This window comes from Thalassophryne amazonica, chromosome 1, assembly GCF_902500255.1.
Source record: "Thalassophryne amazonica chromosome 1, fThaAma1.1, whole genome shotgun sequence".
NCBI classification, from domain to species: Eukaryota; Metazoa; Chordata; class Actinopteri; order Batrachoidiformes; family Batrachoididae; genus Thalassophryne; species Thalassophryne amazonica.
Window position 1 is genome coordinate 15,420,599 of NC_047103.1, and position 20,528 is coordinate 15,441,126.

Consider the following 20,528-nt stretch of genomic DNA (forward strand, 5'->3'; position numbering starts at 1 on the left):
CAGCATTTTGAATAACTGAAGGCTTTTCAGGGAACTTTTAGGACAACCTGATAATAATGAATTACAATAGTCCAGCCTAGAGGAAATAAATGCATGAATTAGTTTTTCAGCATCACTCTAAGACAAGACCTTTCTAATTTTAGAGATATTGCACAAATGCAAAAAGCAGTCCTACATATTTGTTTAATATGCGCATTGAATGACATATCCTGATCAAAAATGACTCGAAGATTTCTCACAGTATTACTACAGGTCAGGGTAATGCATCCAGAGTAAGGATCTGGTTAGACAACCATGTTTCTAAGATTTGTGGGGCAAGTACAATAACTTCAGTTTATCTGAGTTTAAAGCTGGAAATTAGAGGTCATCCATGTCTTTATGTCTGTAAGACAATCCTGCAGTTTAGCTAATTGGTGTGTGTCCTCTGGCTTCATGGATAGATAAAGCTGGGTATCATCTGCGTAACAATGAAAATTAGCAATGCTGTCTAATAATACTGCCTAAGGGAAGCATGTATAAAGTGAATAAATTGGTCCTAGCACAGAACCTTGTGGAACTCCATAATTAACCTTAGTCTGTGAAGAAGATTCCCCATTTACATGAACAAATTGTAATCTATTAGATAAATATGATTCAAACCACCGCAGCACAGTGCCTTTAATACCTATGGCATGCTCTAATCTCTGTAATAAAATTTATGGCCAACAGTATCAAAAGCAGCACTGAGGTCTAACAGAACAAGCACAGAGATGAGTCCACTGTCTGAGGCCATAAGAAGATCATTTGTAACCTTCACTAATGCTGTTTCTGTACTATGATGAATTCTAAAACCTGACTGAAACTCTTCAAATAGACCATTCCTCTGCAGATGATCAGTTAGCTGTTTTACAACTACCCTTTCAAGAATTTCTGAGAGAAAAGGAGGTTGGAGATTGGCCTATAATTAGCTAAGATAGCTGGGTCAAGTGATGGCTTTTTAAGTAATGGTTTAATTACTGCCACCTTAAAAGCCTGTGGTACATAGCCAACTAATAGATTGATCATATTTAAGATCAAAGCATTAATTAATGGTAGGGCTTCCTTGAGCAGCCTGGTAGGAACGGGGTCTAATAGACATGTTGATGGTTTGGAGGAAGTAGCTAATGAAAATAACTCAGAACAATCGGAGAGAAAGAGTCTAACCAAATACCAGCATCACTGAAAGCAGCCAAAGATAACGATATGTCTTTGGGATGGTTATGAGTAATTTTTTCTCTAATAGTTAAAATTTTATTAGCAAAGAAAGTCATGAAGTCATTACTAGTTAAAGTTAAAGGAATACTCAGCTCAATAGAGCTCTGACTCTGTCAGCCTGGCTACAGTGCTGAAAAGAAACCTGGGGTTGTTATTTTCTTCAATTAGTAATGAGTAGTAAGATGTCCTAGCTTTACGGAGGGCTTTTTTATAGAGCAACAGACTCTTTTTCCAGGCTAAGTGAAGATCTTCTAAATTAGTGAGACGCCATTTCCTCTCCAACTTACGGGTTATCTGCTTTAAGCTGCGAGTTTGTGAGTTATACCATGGAGTCAGGCACTTCTGATTTAAAGCTCTCTTTTTCAGAGGAGCTACAGCATCCAAAGTTGTCTTCAATGAGGAAGTAAAACTATTGACGAGATACTCTATCTCAGAGTTTAGGTAGCTACTCTGCACTGTGTTGGTATATGGCATTAGAGAACATAAAGAAGGAATCATATCCTTAAACCTAGTTACAGCGCTTTCTGAAAGACTTCTAGTGTAATGAAACTTATTCCCCACTGCTGGGTAGTCCATCAGAGTAAATGTAAATGTTATTAAGAAATTATCAGACAGAAGGGAGTTTACATTTTGAGCAAAGCCAGTTGAGTCTAATAATAGATTAAATGCAGTGTTGAGGCTGTCATTCTCAGCATCTGTGTGCATGTTAAAATTGCCCACTATAATTATCTTATCTGAGCCAAGCACTAAGTCAGACAAAAGGTCTGAAAAGTCACAGAGAAACTCACAGTAGCCAGGTGGACGATAGATAACAAATAAAACTGGTTTTTGGGACTTCCAATTTGGATGGACAAGACTAAGAGTCAAGCTTTCAAATGAATTAAAGCTCTGTCTGGGTTTTTGATTAATTAATACGAGCATTCTGGCAGTTAGTGTGACTCGGGGGTGTTGACTCATTTAAACTAACATATTCATCCTGCTGTAACCAGGTTTCTGTAAGGCAGAATAAATCAATATGTTGATCAATTATTATATCATTTACTACAGGACTTAGAAGAGAGAGACCTAATGTTTAATAGACCACATTTAACTGTTTTAGTCTGTGGTGCAGTTGAAGGTGCTATATTATTTTTTCTTTTTGAATTTTTATGCTTAAATAGATTTTTACTGGTTGTTGGTGGTCTGGGAGCAGGCACCGTCTCTACGGGGATGGGGTAATGAGGGGATGGCAGGGGGAGAGAAGCTGCAGAGAGGTGTGTAAGACTACAACTCTGCTTCCTGGTCCCAACCCTGGATAGTCACGGTTTGGAGGATTTAAGAAAATTGGCCAGATTTCTAGAAATGAGAGCTGCTCCATCCAAAGTGGGATGGATGCCGTCTCTCCTAACAAGACCAAGTTTTCCCCAGAAGCTTTGCCAATTAGTCAAAGCATGAAACAAAATTAAATTAATAAAAAAATGCCAATAAAAAGTACACTACAACAATGCACAAAAAACTCAAATTAAAGAAAAGGCGTGAGTTATATGAGTGGCGACTGAGACGTTTTGAGCCTGACCCAGAAACCGTGGGGTGGTGTTCTCCATCTTTTGCATTCTGAGAAATATCCATTTGTCAAGCATGTGTGAAGTTTTGACTCACTGGGTGCAATGTTGAGAAATGTTGGTTTCTCAGAATTCAAAGATGGAGAACACCGCCCAATGTTTTCTGGGTCAGGATCAAAACTTCTCAATTACCCCTAATATGCAGGTTTTTCCTCTTCAAAAAGCATTTTTTTTTAAACAGGTGCAACTTCGGTGCAACTTATACTCTGGAAAATATAGTATAAATGCAGATTAGGAAATTGAAATCACAATTATTAAGTTTAGCTAAAACCATACTTCGGACCGAAACTCTTTCAGCGTGTAAGACAGTTACTTTAATGAATGCTAAAATAATCTCCCAAACCCTAATCAGGAGAACTGGATTTCGCTCCAATCGGGCAGTAACGTTTTCAACCTAATTTGATGACGTGAGTTGCAACAGATGCCACTGTTGCCTGTACTTTAATGTTACATTAAAAAATTTGTATTTTACACCAAGTGATACAGTGTCAAAACAGAGAATTGTGCTTTTGATACCTTCTTAAAGTAACCTCACTGCATTTCTTAAATGCAGTGAGGTTACACACTCTACAACCGTGAGAAATTACTGCTAAAATAAAAAAATAAGAAGGATGAATGCCAGTTACTAAAATTTCATTCCACATAAAAGTAGTCCTTTTATTCCACAAGTTTACAGGTCATCTTTTTACAGAGCACAACAGTGAGAGGCCAGGAATGTAGAAACGTTAATTTACACAGTCAAACAAACCGCGGCGTTCAAAAACAAAGTAATTATCACACTACAACACCCGAGAAAAACTTCAACTTTACAAATGTGTTTAATTCCAAAATGGGATCCAATCACATAACTGAAACAGACCACAGTCTTTAAGTGATGATGGATTTTAAAGTACTGCCATATTTCAACAGTTTAGAACGTTTCGGAAGAGCAAAGCATTGTGATGAATTCCTTAATAATGTGTCGTAATACGCTTTGGAAACTCTCCGGAAAACACAGAATGAGACAAACACGCCTCCGTATCAACAGTTCAAATATTTTTGAATCCAACCACTAAGAAAGCGAAACATTCTTCCTCAAATGTACAAGACACAACGCCACTTTTTTGAATGTGCATCCGTTATAAAGGAAACTGTGTTTAACACCAAGTGCATTATTTATTTCCATGTGCTTTTTTGTTTATGGCAGTAAAAGTTGGAAGAAATCAAGTGTTTATTGTATCGTTTCCCCTGGAAATCCATATACGCCTTAAAGGCAGAATGTTTTTTATTTTTTTCTCCTGCTGGATAACACAGTCGATTCCCAGTATGATCACAGCTTAACGGTTCGCTCACGTCAAACGCATTCTGACACAAGCCAGTCCACACGGGCGTCCGCTGGTGGATTTTTACCTTACGGGCAGGTAATGGCTGTGGTTACCGTGCCGTGACCATCCACAGACCCAACGCCACGTTGGCTGCCAGCAGAGCGCTGCCCGCCAGCAGCAAGAAGAATCCAATCAGCTCTCGCTTTTGCCGGTCTGTTACGACGGTAACCAGTGTTGCATCAAGCAGGGCGTTGAGCATCCACTGGCCGTCGAGAGCAAAGCACGGCACAGAGTTGACCACGGCTAACGCCCCAGAGAGAGACACCACATATCTGAGCGAGGGCGAAGCTAAGGATGGCAATTATCACAAATAATAGTGTTGTTTGGGTTCAAGGCCAAGAGGACAGGACTTCTTAATATTTCAACGTTGAACCTGCAGAAGCTTGAAAGCTAAATTTCTGTAATGTTCAATGTAATGCAGTGATTCATTCTAACATAAAATGATAAAAAAAAAAACAACACGTTAAGATTTAAAACATTTAGGACAGCTGTCACAAATGAGTAATGTGAGCAAATTTTGGCACAGAAAAGAAAAATATATTTCTTCCTAAACATACGCACAAAATAAATATTTATTTTACAATTATTAACTTGAAGCCTACATACAAGATCATCTCTTGGCTTTTACGTCAGATGGACAAATTTTGGACATTCATTGAAGAATTTCTCCAGAGACTCTTGGGGAAATTTGAGGGAATTTTTCATGATAAAACTCGCAGTATGAAGCTCTCATTTTCATTTCAGTGGTTTGGGATGATGTGGACTGGAAGATCTTCACTCTGCACAATGAAATCTTCCAGCGCATGAACTGTGGAGGGTGCCCCCAACTGTGTCTCCACCAAGACCAAAAACTGCTCTCTCTTCAAAAATGTCCCATCTCCGATCCTCTCTGGAGATCTTACCCAGACAAGGTCAGCTGAGGATAATTATGCTGCTTCAAAAATATTAAATTAGATTTGATTCATCCTGCAGCAGCAATCTGCTGTCTGTCCAAATTGGATATGATGGACATCAGGCCAGGATTGAATGGAAACATCTCACCAAACATGAAGGAAACTACAGAATGTTTGCTGAGATCCAGCTCCAGATGGACAAACAGAAACAAGCACAGTATACGAAGGACTTGGAAAACTCTCATACTATTATTAACAATTAACAATAATAACAACTTGCTGATGAAAAAATAGATGCTAAAATGAAAGGAATGCAAAATATCAAAGTATAAAATATTAAACCAATAGGGAAAAGTTATTAAAGAATAAACTGAGAAATGCTTCCATCTGCTGCTTTGTGGTGTCAAATAACTTACTCTGACATATGTTTGTAACCCAGTTAACAAATGGTTATAACGGTAAAGTTGCAACTATTATATTAATCAATGAACTATTTCAAGTCCCAGTTTTAATGTCCAAATTCTTTGATTTTAGCTTCTTAATATATATTTCTGATTTTTTTTACTCCTGACTGACTGAATATTTTGGGTTGTGGACCAAACAAGATACCATCTTGAAATTTGGGAAAAGCTAATTGATCCCTCTAATTTTATGGACCAAACTCGATGCAACATTATAAAATATGTCACCAGTGATTATATATTTTCTGTATCTTTTTATGTTTCAGGAGGAGGCAAAGCTGTGGGCAAGATTTTTTTTTCCCCATATTTATGTTTCTTCACAGATGCTTTTTTAATTTTTGGCACTTCATATACACAATTTTTTTGTCTTTGAAATCTTTTCTTTTTAATTTATGAAATAACTGTTTTTTAATGACAAAATATTTGAATATAATGCTGAAATCTATTGGCAAAATGCACAATTATGATTTACTGGCAAGTAAACAAAGACATTCAATTTAAAAATGAAGACTGAATGTCTGGAGGCCAAGAAGGAAATGTAACACACGTCTATTCTGCATAGCGAGAAAAATTCTCTTCATCATATAATTTCTCAACCACTGAACTCTTATATCAACTTACCACTTTTAAAAGTTCACAATTTAATTTTTTGCGACTTAACAGAAGAATCAAGCTGACTAACTTAGATATTTTCAAATAACGTAAGTTTATAAAATGTTAGAATACGTACATTCACATTTCACAGAGCTCAATAACAACTTGTCTTAAAACATTAAAAACCTGAAGCTATTCACTTCACAGTACCATAAATCAGAGAATATAATATAATATATATATATATATATATATTAGTCTGATCATTTCGTCAATGAAGTCTCGACTTGAACTAATAAATGTGTCAATGATTTACTAATGGATAATCACACCGGCGGTATAGAGGAGCAGGAAACAGTGTGACTGAAACTTTAAAGGATACTTGCAGAAGGTCTCCAAGAAGACGGGCAGATCCTGATGGAGGAAACCGAACCGAGGAACAAAGTTTGTCAGGCTGACTGGGAAGGACAAAACACATCAGGTACAGCTGATGATACAGCGTGCAGTTAAAAATTCCACTCACTTACCTTGAATCCACCTGAGATATTGATAACAGACAAACAATTTATGCAGCGCCAAATTACAACAAAGCTGCCTTAACAACGCAAACACCAATTCCAGAATTTGGAATACACTGACTTTGATCCCCCAATAAAACAAATAAATAAAAATACATTAATAAATCAGGGTACGAGCCGATATAATCCTGTACCACAGTAATTTAAAATCTGTTTCAGATGTTCTTTCTATGAGTAAAGTATCAATGCTGCTTAAAAAAAAATAAAAATGTTAAATGGATTTGTTAAATACTTTCATACTTCTGGTCTTGTCCACCTTCAAACTGAACAATGATGAGGTTTTCCTGCCACAGATACGTTTCTCTTAGACGGCGGCATTGCTCGTCCGTCCTTGGTGCTGTCTTCTTATCAGAGGCTTCATGGACAGCATGTGTTGCGTTTGACATGGACAAGGTAAACCAAATTTTGTTGTTGAACACATTTAGAAAGTGTTTCAGTCGTTTCACACAAAGGTGGAGTTGCTGCTCGACACCACTGCAACACTGAAAATGTAATCAGCAACCGACTGACTACTAGTGGATCAATCACATCTGCCCAACACCAATATACAAAACGGCATCAGACTTAACACACACACAAGTATTTGGGTATTTTGAATCAGTATACAAATATTACACACTCTTGAATCCTTTAGCTGATAAACTATCTTTTATCTAAAATCTTGTAGCTTGTAATCAAAACTGCTCCTCGGATATTGTTGCTTGTGGATTCATGATGCTAAAATCTCATGAACTGGAAAGGTTTTAGTTCCAGTAAAGGCATTTATTTGCAAAACTCCTGATCAATGTATGGAATTTACTGCAACTGCATCATAACTTCTATCTTTGACAACATATCCAGTGAGTCTACCATCGTGCTGGGTACTACTGGAATGGCTTCGTATCAAACGAATGGTTACTTAGGGAGACTAAAATGAGCATCAGCTTTGACATTTTTGGCTGTGTGGCGTGTTTCTCTGTGCATGATCCTGCATATATGTGCCTCAGTGCTGGAGAAAGCCAAGGAAATGTCCACAGTTGAGCTGTCTGCAGTGAAGAGATGGTTACCTTTGAGATGTGGAGATGGACCGCTTGGTGTCACCATCACACCAGAGCTCTTGGTGAAACTCTATTGTACCTACGCTAATAGTAATTGTCCACTGGGTGGAGATATTGCTCCATAACAAGTACCTTGACTACAGGCTGCTGGTGGGCATGACGACAAACCTGTTACTTGTAATATATACATATATATACACACACATTCACATGTGCTAGTAGGTGATAGTTTTAAAATTTAAAAAAGAACTGTGAATTTAAGCTGCCAAAAATAGAATAAAGGTTGAATTGATGCTGTTAAAGTCCTACAAAGTCCTTTTGACTGGCTTGTGTGGAGATATGACTGCGTGGTTAATCACAGAAGCAAAACAAAGTTGCTTTTTCCACTGATCTGGTGGATCAAAGTTGACCAGATTGAGTGAGAAGGTTGTAAAATTGGGCGAGTTACCCGATATCATTTATTGTTTTTCAGATGTGACTCTTTCATTCATTAAACTCTTCACTCCCTGGATTGTAGAGGGGACATTCTGAGGCTTTTCCATATCTGCCAGTGAAACACTAACAATAAAAGGAGTCCAGCTTATGCCACGCCCACATACATACCAGCGTACTGAAGGTGCGGCGGGTATCCCACAAACAGCATGTGGGTGTTGGGAGGATGTGTCACGCGGATAAAGCGAGTCTGGTTCTCCAGAGAAGGTGTGACACAAATGCTGGAGGCGTGGTAGTGCATGGCACAGTCACCGTCCGTTCGACACGTTCGCGTCCCCGTCACCATCTTGCGCACCGGCATGCAGGCATACTGCGCAACATCAAACACAACAAGAGTCAGTGGAGAAGTGAAAGACAAACAGCCAGACAACAGTTTGACATTATCACAATGGCGGTCTTTTCCAGCATTATTTTATTACACATTTAAACTATATATATAGTATATATTGTTCCTTCATGGTTTTGGAGATTTTATTGTCCACATGTGCAGATTAATCACAGCTGTTTTTTTTTTATGTCGCACTCGTCACTTGTTAATCAGTAGATGGACACTGTGAGGGGACAATTGACAGATGTCACTGTTGCCTTGACAACTCAGTTAAATTATTGATCTTTTCCTGACTCTCTTCCTCCCTAAATCCTACACAAACTGTTGGCTCTTAAGCGGTGGTCACAACCCGCTGTACTTACACGTGCGTGCAGTCTACTTGCAAAAACGTGGGCTAAATTTGGAGATCTGTATGTCGTAAGTACTGCCTCAGTACGAATTTAGGAGCACGCAGACACGCCGTAGAGGTTTTAGTGCATGCAGAACTTTCGTCGTGGTCAGGCTGCGGATTCACCAGCAGTAAAGATGACGCACATTGTGAGTACTGCCTCAGTACGGATTCAAAGCAGTACATTTTCATTCAATTACTACTGAATTAACCAAATCCGTATGGAAGCAGTAGGCTACTCACCACATACTATGGAATTAAATTGTAGGTATCAGATCTTGAAGATTGTGATACACATCTATAAATTAGAATTAAGCTGAAATTTAAAAAGCTGGTAATCAAGTGTGTAGTGAATATATTCCTCTATCAGTGTTTCACACCTTGTGTGACTTTTCACTAACAGGCTGAACCTGCTCATGCATCGCCAACGCCGAAAAACATCTGCCGCTCTGGTCCCGCTCATAACACACACATCAAAAGAAAAGCCGACCCCACACACACACTGCTTTATTGTCAATTCTCTTTATCGTTACACTCCTAGAGACGTGCGTTGAGCGCACTCCCTCCCTCCTCTTGCTACTGCCTCCGTACATTTTCACAAAAACGTAGTGGCCGTGGCATCTGCAGAAAACGTACGGCGAAAAAAAAAAAAAAAAAAAAACGCACGGTGGGTTGTGACCGGCGCTTTACAGATACACACTCCACATTTTCTATTCAATTCACCTTATTTACATTGCACCCCAAGACGTTTAAGGTCAAGATCTTAATCTTGTCAAGAGAAAAGTTAAAGTTGCGCCAATTTTGGGAAAAATTGGTGCAAATTGTTGGTTGCATTAACTGGATTAATAAATAGAATAGTTTTGACCATGTTAACTACTGGAACTCCAAAGTAAAGGTCAAACAAGGTTGATTCTTTGACATGTGATTCCACATGACTTGATACCAAAACATAACAAATAGTACAAACTACAGCAGGTATTATAGATAGTAGTAACGGCCAAAAAGGATGTAGAAACAGTCAAATGACAGCATGTCACCTCTCTCTCTCGGCTGACGGACAGTGGTTTGAGGTAGGAGAAACACAAGTCTGTCAGGCTGTTGTTGCTGCAGCAGTCCATTGTCCCGTCCAAACGTTTGAAAGCTGCACAGAGACAATGAAGAACGGACAACGTTAAATGTAGTCCAACTCGATTATTAGACAAGGATGGCGCGACTCACACTGAAGGACAGAACAGATTTTACCCTTCGTCTCCAATACAGACGGACATAAACTGTCCTCAATCTGTGATGCAGGATGAACAAGAGGTTAAAAAGGTATTTTACTGATTTATAAAATCACAACAAAATAAATGAATTCAGGCTTTGAACAAAAATAAAACCTTCACACCACAAACTGAATTACATAAAAAAAAAAAAAAAAAAAAAAATAATAACTTTCAGAGTGAGTCGGCTTTAAACAAGTTGGGAGAAGACTTCTTACCCATTTAAATAACGAAAAGACCAGTTAAATGGGAAAGCACAAAACAGTACAGGAGGCCGTGCATAAAGCAGACCTGTTATTAATATAACACTTATTTTTTACAGTTCACGTAGCCACTTTTTACTTTACGAAATGTCGAAGTGGTGGAGAAAGCACATTATAAATCCTCAATATAGCATCTTTAGGTTGCTTCTGTTACCCAACAACCAAACCCAAGTCCAAAAACCTGCAGAGCAATAACAATGTAAGAACGCATAAGAGGCACCCAGACAGTGACAGAGCGGCCCATCACGTTACACCACGCCGAGTCACGCAAATGAATTCTTTGTGATACCAAATGGTTCTGTGTGACACTTGATCAGTTCTGTCCAAAATGTAACCACTTTGTCTTTGACTAACACACAACACTTCTACAGTCGTGACTCTGTATTGTCTCCAAAATGTTTGAGTTAAACAGTTATGACCTTCAGTTTGACCCCTCCAGTTAAAAGGTCATATGACATCATACTAGCACACCAGTGTATCAATAGGTGTATCTTTAACCAATTGTTTGAAAGTTTTATATACATACATACATACACATATATATATACATATACATATATATATATATATATATATATATATATATACATATACATACATATATATATATATATGTGTGTATATCACACACACACACACACACACACAGTAAAACTCAAATATAATGGGTTCAGATGGACCAGCACATTTTGTCCGTTGTAATCGAAATCTGTTATATGTTTAAAACGGACAAAATCCATTATGTAACAGATTAGTTAGTCAGGAGGCGCCGAACAATCTACGGGGTATCCGGAATCAGGACCTGCCTCATTCAATGACCGGGTCAAAAATTCCTCTGGGGAAAAAAACTCGTTTTAACTCGTCTTAACTCGTTTATGCGCAGATTTTTTTTTTAAGTAGAAAAAGTTGCATTAGTAACTGAGATTTTTTTTTATTGTGAGTAGAAAATGACAGCGATACACTTTGGCAGCAATTGTTGCCAGTGGAGAAAAACAGAATATATGGTTTATACAATGATGGTTTAGGTGAGTTTTACTGCAATGTGTAATGTATAATATATAATATATATATATATATATATATATATATATATATACACTCACACACACACTCACACACCAACATCCACACACAATAATGCCATGCACATAAAAAAAAACACCAGCACAGAAATATAATTGTGTGTGTTGATAATTTTGAGATTTATACGTAAGCACTAAAATTTGTGTTTGTTCACTAAAAGGCATTCTGAATAACAGCAACAACAAAAAGAGTCTGTACATGAGACATAACATCTTTAATTACAGCCTTTAGTTGAAGTCACGTGATTTTGCATGAGACTGCACACGCAGCACTTACTGCTCAACAGCTTCAGACACAAAGGACAAATTTAGCCAACAAAGCATCTTTATTTCACTGTTGCATAAAAGACACTGAAAAACTATTTTTATACCAACCAAAGTGGTTTTGTTTTTGCTCACCCGTTTTAGAAGAATTACTCAAAAGGAAAGATATGCAACACTGGTGACAAAAGAAAGTATTTGGCAGTTTGTGTTGTGTCTGTGCTCCATTCAGGCACACAACACTCAGTTTGTGACTTCAATAAAGATGGTTTTTTTTTTTAAAGCATCTTTAAATTATATAAAACAAATTTAATATTGAGACTGTCCATCTACCACACAAGAAGCAGATATTGCTCACACAGGAGCCATCTGGCCATGCTAACATTAGCCATTAGCATCACGCTATGTGATGCTAGCCACTTCTAAAAGGTGACATTTTCAAGACACGTGAAGAATTAAATCCATCATGAATGACTGTTTAAAGGTGCTCACCTTGGTGACACCCTCAGCTACAGTCTGAAAATAAACTTCACACTGATAAAAGTAAAAATAAGATTTTCTTTGTATATTTTGGTGGATCATAAACCAGTATTTAGAGGTGCATTCTGCAAACGACTCTATCCAAGTCTGTAGAACCTTGGTATTATTTTCAGTCAATACAATACAGAACGTGAAACAATAAAATGAAACCTAAAACAATCAAAATTCACAAAAATGATCTTAACACTGTTAGGAAATAGGGTTAAAGAACAGTGTTAGGAGATACTGATAGCTATAGCACAATCATACAATTTGATTTCTTTTTTCACAACTTCTGGTAACTTCCTTAATTATTTTACCTTCTGCGTTTTACTTGTATACAACTTTTTTTTTTATTTTAGATAAATAAATCAAAAGGCAAGTGTTTCTTGGTTGGTTAATGCTTATAACTTGGGAACTACTGGACGTAAAAAAAAAAAATTTAACAACACAGAATTGCATCAACGCTGTCAATTTAGCCTATTAATAAACTACAGCACTCAGGAAGAACAGTTAAAACGCAGTAACTATCCTTCATCCACATTAACTCCTTAAGCCATAGAGCCTATTTCATCAAAATCACATACCCATAAATTATGATTTATTTCTCAGTCTGTACAAGGTCAAAAATGCAAAAGTTTGGATCAGCTAAAAGACAGGTCCTAGGGGATGTTGTGGATGCAAAAAAATTATACTTGGTAGTCTTTATTTGCTTGGAGTTTCAGCTGTAGTTACCGTATTTTCCGGACTATAAGTCGCACCGGAGTATAAGTCGCACCAGCCACTTTATCCATTATAAAGAAAAACAAACCATAAATAAGTCGCACCGGAGTATAAGTCGCACCAGCCACTTTATCCATTATAAAGAAAAATAAACCATAAATAAGGTCCACTGGACTATAAGTCCCATGGACATACAGGTATGTTAACATGAAAAGTTCAGATGATAATATTGTGACGGCTACCGTTTTCGGATGCATATTTCACCAGTCGCAACTTGTAATCTGCAGAGTATGATTTTCTTTTTGGTGGCATTTTTTCGGGCCTTCTCCGTTGTCTTGTTATGTTATCAGTAACGTTAAAATTTTTATTTTTCTATGGTAGTCAGAAGTCGCAGGAACAGTCACACAAGCCTCGAGTGCCCTCTCGTGAGCTGCATTTTACCTACGGATATGTTTGTATTTTGCGGACCACATTGCGAGCCGAACCATGCAGCACCTACCTGCGCAGCTCATGACCGCCCAGCGCTGTCGATCCAGCTCCTTCCAAGTGCAGACGCTAATCCTCCGCCGTCGCTCAGTGCTCCCATGCAGCTCTCAGCGTCAACTCTGCTCACACTGATATCCAAGGGTTGAAGCTGTCTTGTTAGCCGTCCCTGAATAAACACCATGTTCGTCTGCTTCAAACGCTTTTCACAATCATCGACGCCAGCTCCTTCCAAGTGCACACGCTAATCCTCCGCCGTCGCTCACCCAATGCTCCCACGCAGCTCTCAGCGTCAACTTAAACACTCTGCTCACATTGATATCCAAGGGTTGAAGCTGTTCTGTTCGCCATGCCGGAATAACAGCAAGCACCGTATTCGTCAGCTTCACACGCTGTGGGTGAGGTGAGGAATACACATCCAAAGTTCTGTTCTCTGATTGGTTATCGCGACCAGCGTGAACTATAGGATGGCCGTCATACTACAGTGCCCATGATGCATTGCATTTCCTTTTCCGGTGGCCATTTTAAAACATAGATCGACTCTGTCACGTAAAATTGTTTTGTTACAGTAAATTAATTGAGATCCTACCGGTATATTTTTCATTTATAAGTCGCACCGGAATATAGGTCACACCCCCGGCCAAAACATGTAAAAAAGTGCGACTTATAGTCCGGAAAATACGGTAGTTGATATGTGATTGAAGTGGATACTTCTGTAGAGGAGACTTCGCTTGACATTTTGATGTATACAACCCCTGGCAAAAATTATGGAATCACCGGCCTCGGAGGATGTTCATTCAGTTATCAAGAAGCAGAGTTGTAGTCTTACACACCTCTCTGCAGCTTCTCTCCCCCTGCCATCCCCTCATTACCCCATCCCCGTAGAGATGGTGCCTGCTCCCAGACCACCAACAACCAGTACAAATCTATTTAAGCATAAAAATTCAAAAAGAAAAAATAATATAGCACCTTCAACTGCACCACAGACTAAAACAGTTAAATGTGGTCTATTAAACATTAGGTCTCTCTCTTCTAAGTCCCTGTTAGTAAATGAAATAATAATTGCTCAACATATTGATTTATTCTGCCTTACAGAAACCTGGTTACAGCAGGATGAATATGTTAGTTTAAATGAGTCAACACCCCACTAACTGCCTGAATGCTCGTAGCACGGGCCGAGGTGGAGGATTAGCAGCAATCTTCCATTCCAGCTTATTAATTAATCAAAAACCCAGACAGAGCTTTAATTCATTTGAAAGCTTGACTCTTAGTCTTGTCCATCCAAATTGGAAGTCCCAAAAAACAGTTTTATTTGTTAATATCTATCGTCCACCTGGTCGTTACTGTGAGTTTCTCTGTGAATTTTCAGACCTTTTGTCTGACTTAGTGCTTAGCTCAGATAAGATAATTATAGTGGGCGATTTTAACATCCACACAGATGCTGAGAATGACAGCCTCAACACTGCATTTAATCTATTATTAGGCTCAATTGGCTTTGCTCAAAATGTAAATGAGTCCATCCACCACTTTAATCATATCTTAGATCTTGTTCTGACTTATGGTATGGAAATTGAAGACTTAACAGTATTCCCTGAAAACTCCCTTCTGTCTGATCATTTCTTAATAACATTTACTCTGATGGACTACCCAGCAGTGGGGAATAAGTTTCATTACACTAGAAGTCTTTCAGAAAGCGCTGTAACTAGGTTTAAGGATATGATTCCTTCTTTATGTTCTCTAATGCCATATACCAACACAGTGCAGAGTAGCTACCTAAACTCTGTAAGTGAGATAGATTATCTCGTCAATAGTTTTACATCCTCATTGAAGACAACTTTGGATGCTGTAGCTCCTCTGAAAAAGAGAGCTTTAAATCAGAAGTGCCTGACTCTGTGGTATAACTCACAAACTCGCAGCTTAAAGCAGATAACCCGTAAGTTGGAGAGGAAATGGCGTCTCACTAATTTAGAAGATCTTCACTTAGCCTGGAAAAAGAGTCTGTTGCTCTATAAAAAAGCCCTCCGTAAAGCTAGGACATCTTACTACTCATCACTAATTGAAGAAAATAAGAACAACCCCAGGTTTCTTTTCAGCACTGTAGCCAGGCTGACAAAGAGTCAGAGCTCTATTGAGCCGAGTATTCCTTTAACTGTAACTAGTAATGACTTCATGACTTTCTTTGCTAATAAAATTTTAACTATTAGAGAAAAAATTACTCATAACCATCCCAAAGACGTATCGTTATCTTTGGCTGCTTTCAGTGATGCCGGTATTTGGTTAGACTCTTTCTCTCCGATTGTTCTGAGTTATTTTCATTAGTTACTTCCTCCAAACCATCAACATGTCTATTAGACTCCTTTCCTACCAGGCTGCTCAAGGAAGCCCTACCATTAATTAATGCTTCGATCTTAAATATGATCAATCTATCTTTATTAGTTGGCTATGTACCACAGGCTTTTAAGGTGGCAGTAATTAAACCATTACTTAAAAAGCCATCACTTGACCCAGCTATCTTCGCTAATTATAGGCCAATCTCCAACCTTCCTTTTCTCTCAAAAATTCTTGAAAGGGTAGTTGTAAAACAGCTAACTGATATCATCTGCAAAGGAATGGTCTATTTGAAGAGTTTTAGTCAGGTTTTAGAATTCATCATAGTACAGAAACAGCATTAGTGAAGGTTACAAATGATCTTCTTATGGCCTCAGACAGTGGACTCATCTCTGTGCTTGTTCTGTTAGACCTCAGTGCTGCTTTTGATACTGTTGACCATAAAATTTATTACAGAGATTAGAGCATGCCATAGGTATTAAAGGCACTGCGCTGCGGTGGTTTGAATCATATTTATCTAATAGATTACAATTTGTTCATGTAAATGGGGAATCTTCTTCACAGACTAAGGTTAATTATGGAGTTCCACAAGGTTCTGTGCTAGGACCAATTTTATTCACTTTATACATGCTTCCCTTAGGCAGTATTATTAGACGGCATTGCTTAAATTTTCATTGTTACGCAGATGATACCCAGCTTTATCTATCCATGAAGCCAGAGGACACACACCAATTAGCTAAACTGCAGGATTGTCTTACAGACATAAAGACATGGATGACCTCTAATTTCCTGCTTTTAAACTCAGATAAAACTGAAGTTATTGTACTTGGCCCCACAAATCTTAGAAACATGGTGTCTAACCAGATCCTTACTCTGGATGGCATTACCCTGACCTCTAGTAATACTGTGAGAAATCTTGGAGTCATTTTTGATCAGGATATGTCATTCAATGCACATATTAAACAAATATGTAGGACTGCTTTTTTGCATTTGCGCAATATCTCTAAAATTAGAAAGGTCTTGTCTCAGAGTGATGCTGAAAAACTAATTCATGCATTTATTTCCTCTAGGCTGGACTATTGTAATTCATTATTATCAGGTTGTCCTAAAAGTTCCCTGAAAAGCCTTCAGTTAATTCAAAATGCTGCAGCTAGAGTGCTGACAGGGACTAGAAGGAGAGAGCATATCTCACCCATATTGGCCTCTCTTCATTGGCTTCCTGTTAATTCTAGAATAGAATTTAAAATTCTTCTTCTTACTTATAAGGTTTTGAATAATCAGGTCCCATCTTATCTTAGGGACCTCATAGTACCATATCATCCCAATAGAGCGCTTCGCTATCAGACTGCAGGTTTACTTGTAGTTCCTTGGGTTTGTAAGAGTAGAATGGGAGGCAGAGCCTTCACCTTTCAGGCTCCTCTCCTGTGGAACCAGCTCCTAATTCAGATCAGGGAGACAGACACCCTCTCTATTTTTAAGATTAGGCTTAAAACTTTCCTTTTTGCTAAAGCTTATAGTTAGGTCTGGATCAGGTGACCCTGAGCCATCCCTTAGTTATGCTACTATAGACTTAGACTGCTGGGGGGTTCCCATGATGCACCGAGTGTTTCTTTCTCTTTTTGCTCTGTATGCACCACTCTACATTTAATCATTAGTGATTGATCTCTGCTCCCCTCCACAGCATGTCTTTTTCCTGGTTCTCTCCCTCAGCCCCAACCAGTCCCAGCAGAAGACTGCCCCTCCCTGAGCCTGGTTCTGCTGGAGGTTTCTTCCTGTTAAAACGGAGTTTTTCCTTCCCACTGTTGCCAAGTGCTTGCTCACAGGGGGTCGTTTTGACCATTGGGGTTTTTCCGTAATTATTGTATGGCCTTGCCTTACAATATAAGGCGCCTTGGGGCAACTGTTTGTTGTGATTTGGCGCTATATAAATAAAATTGATTTGAGTTGTTTAATTTTGTAGAAAAAAAGCAGATCACAGACATGACAAGACTAAAGTAATTTCAAATGGCAACTTTCTGTCTTTAAGAAACACTATAAGAAATCAAGAAAAAAATTGTGGCAGTCAGTAACGGTTACTTTTTTAGACCAAGCAGAAAGAAAAAATATGGACTCACTCAATTCTGAGGAATAAATTATGGAATCACCCTGTAAATTTTCATTCCCAAAACTAACACCTGCATCAAATCAGATCTGCTCGTTAGTATGCATCTAAAAAGGAGTGATCACACCTTGGAGAGCTGTTGCACCAAGTGGACTGACATGAATCATGGCTCCAACACAAGAGATATCAATTGAAACAAAGGAGAGGAATATGAAACTCTTAAAAGAGGGTAAACCATCACGGAATGTTGCAAAAGATGTTGGTTGTTCAAAGTCAGCTGTGTCTAAACTCTGGACCAAATACAAACAACATGGGAAGGTTGTTAAAGGCAAACATACTGGTAGACCAAGGAAGACATCAAAGCGTCAAGACAGAAAACTTAAAGCAATATGTCTCAAAAATCGAAAATGCACAACAAAACAAATGAGGAACGAATGGGAGGAAACCAGAGTCAACGTCTGTGACCAAACTGTAAGAAACCGCCTAAAGGAAATGGGATTTACATACAGAAAAGCTAAACAAAAGCCATCATTAACACCTAAACAGAAAAAAAACAAGGTTACAATGGGCTAAGGAAAAGCAATCATGGACTGTGGATGACTGGATGAAAGTCATATTCAGTGATGAATCTTGAATCTGCATTGGGCAAGGTGATGATGCTGGAACTTTTGTTTGCTGCCGTTCCAATGAGATTTATAAAGATGACTGCCTGAAGAGAACATGTAAATTTCCACAGTCATTGATGATATGGGGCTGCATGTCAGGTAAAGGCACTGGGGAGATGGCTGTCATTACATTATCAATAAATGCACAAGTTTACGTTGATATTTTGGACACTTTTCTTATCCCATCAATTGAAAGGATGTTTGGGGATGATGAAATCATTTTTCAAGATGACAATGCATCTTGCCATAGAGCAAAAACTGTGAAAACATTCCTTGCAAAAAGACACATAGGGTCAATGTCATGGCCTGCAAATAGTCCGGATCTTAATCCAATTAAAAATCTTTGGTGGAAGTTGAAGAAAATGGTCCATGACAAGGCTCCAACTTGCAAAGCTCATCTGGCAACAGCAATCAGAGAAAGTTGGAGCCAGATTGATGAAGAGTACTGTTTGTCACTCATTAAGTCCATGCCTCAGAGACTGCAAGCTGTTATAAAAGCCAGAGGTGGTGCAACAAAATACTAGTGATGTGTTGGAGCGTTCTTTTGTTTTTCATGATTCCATAATTTTTTCCTCAGAATTGAGTGATTCCATATTTTTTCCCTCTGCTTGGTCTAAAAAAGTAACCGATACTGACTGCCACAATGTTTTTTCCTGATTTCTTATAGTGTTTCTTAAAGCCAGAAAGTTGCCATTTGAAATGACTTTAGTTTTATGTCATGTCTGTGATCTGCTTTTTTTCTACAAAATTAAACAACTGAATGAACATCCTCCGAGGCCGGTGATTCCATAATTTTTGCCAGGGGTTGTAATAAGTGTATGCTGGTGTCAGCACTGGTTAGTTATGAGTGTTCAAATGTTCCAAAACTGGGCAAGTCCCCAAATTTGGGGACTCTAGGGTGTAAGAGGATAAAATAAGTTTGTCTACCAGTTATATGAATATATTTCCGTTAGAGACACGGTGGACTGACCTCGGCCGTGGGCCCAGCTGGGCTGCAGACTTGCCACCAGGACACAGTAACCAGTCTGCGGCGTGTGAGAGAGCTGAGACAGACAGCTGGTCCACTCCTCCACTCCTGAGACTGGACAATCCTCCAGTCCTGTCACAATGTCCCCGTCTGACAGACCCCTAGGACCATCGGCCGCAGAACCCTGGTGGGTAAAAACAATTACACAAATCACATAGAAATTATTTTAAAATGTTTTCTAAAATAAATTTTGGACTGCGGTCAAATACTTGCATGCACCAAGAGGAGCAACAATCTGCAGGTTTTCATCCCAACCAAAACACTCCATCATCTAATTTCACTCTTTTTGACTCCTTCTCGTACTGTGGATAAAATCCTCAATAGTCAAATGCACCATATCAATGAAACAACATCCATCAAATTCAGCAATTCATCCAACCACGGGTAGGCAGTGATGTTCGGAGACTGTATATACACTGGACAAACCCTACATGACGTTGGCCATCAATTTCCTGAACAACAGTTTTGAAACTCAAAAAGTGCGACTCTGGGTGTTGCCATGTTAGCAATGCTTACTCCACCAAACTCCTAGCCAGCCCATAAATGAGTGAAGAGGTGAAGTGTGGGCGAGACCCTGTGTCCACTGGGCAGAAGGACGTAAGCTGGAACACACAACCCCATCTGAGAGGTACCAAACAAGCTAAAGCTAACAGGCTAACCATGGTTCAGGTGTTTTATTAAAGCATATTTTTGCAGACTGGGCGGCGGCTTTCATGATAGGTGGATTGGGTGCAGGGCATTAAAACGTATGACCTACTTATCGCCTCAGTAACCGCAGCATAACAGTGGAGCTAACATCACCAAGCTACCAATTTCTGCTAATAGTGCTGACATGTATAATAAAT

The 20,528-nt window shown here is 38.7% G+C and overlaps 1 protein-coding gene across 2 annotated transcripts in view; it reads right to left on the reverse strand.

Moving 5' to 3' along the window:
* Positions 1 to 3,468: 3,468 nt before the first annotated feature.
* LOC117506482 (membrane-bound transcription factor site-2 protease-like) overlaps positions 3,469 to 20,528 on the reverse strand; it is a 37,235-nt gene continuing 20,175 nt past the window's right edge. The window contains exons 7-11 of one of the 2 annotated variants that reach the window (XM_034165981.1): positions 19,627 to 19,807; positions 10,007 to 10,110; positions 8,365 to 8,563; positions 6,529 to 6,604; positions 3,469 to 4,470 (exon numbers count right to left, since the gene is read on the reverse strand). In XM_034165981.1, the coding sequence (XP_034021872.1) occupies positions 4,248 to 4,470; positions 6,529 to 6,604; positions 8,365 to 8,563; positions 10,007 to 10,110; positions 19,627 to 19,807 (783 nt within the window). In that variant the 3' untranslated portion in view covers positions 3,469 to 4,247. Of the gene's footprint in view, positions 4,476 to 6,528; positions 6,605 to 8,364; positions 8,564 to 10,006; positions 10,111 to 19,626; positions 19,808 to 20,528 lie in introns of both variants that reach the window. The other variant, XM_034165989.1, reaches the window with a different exon arrangement.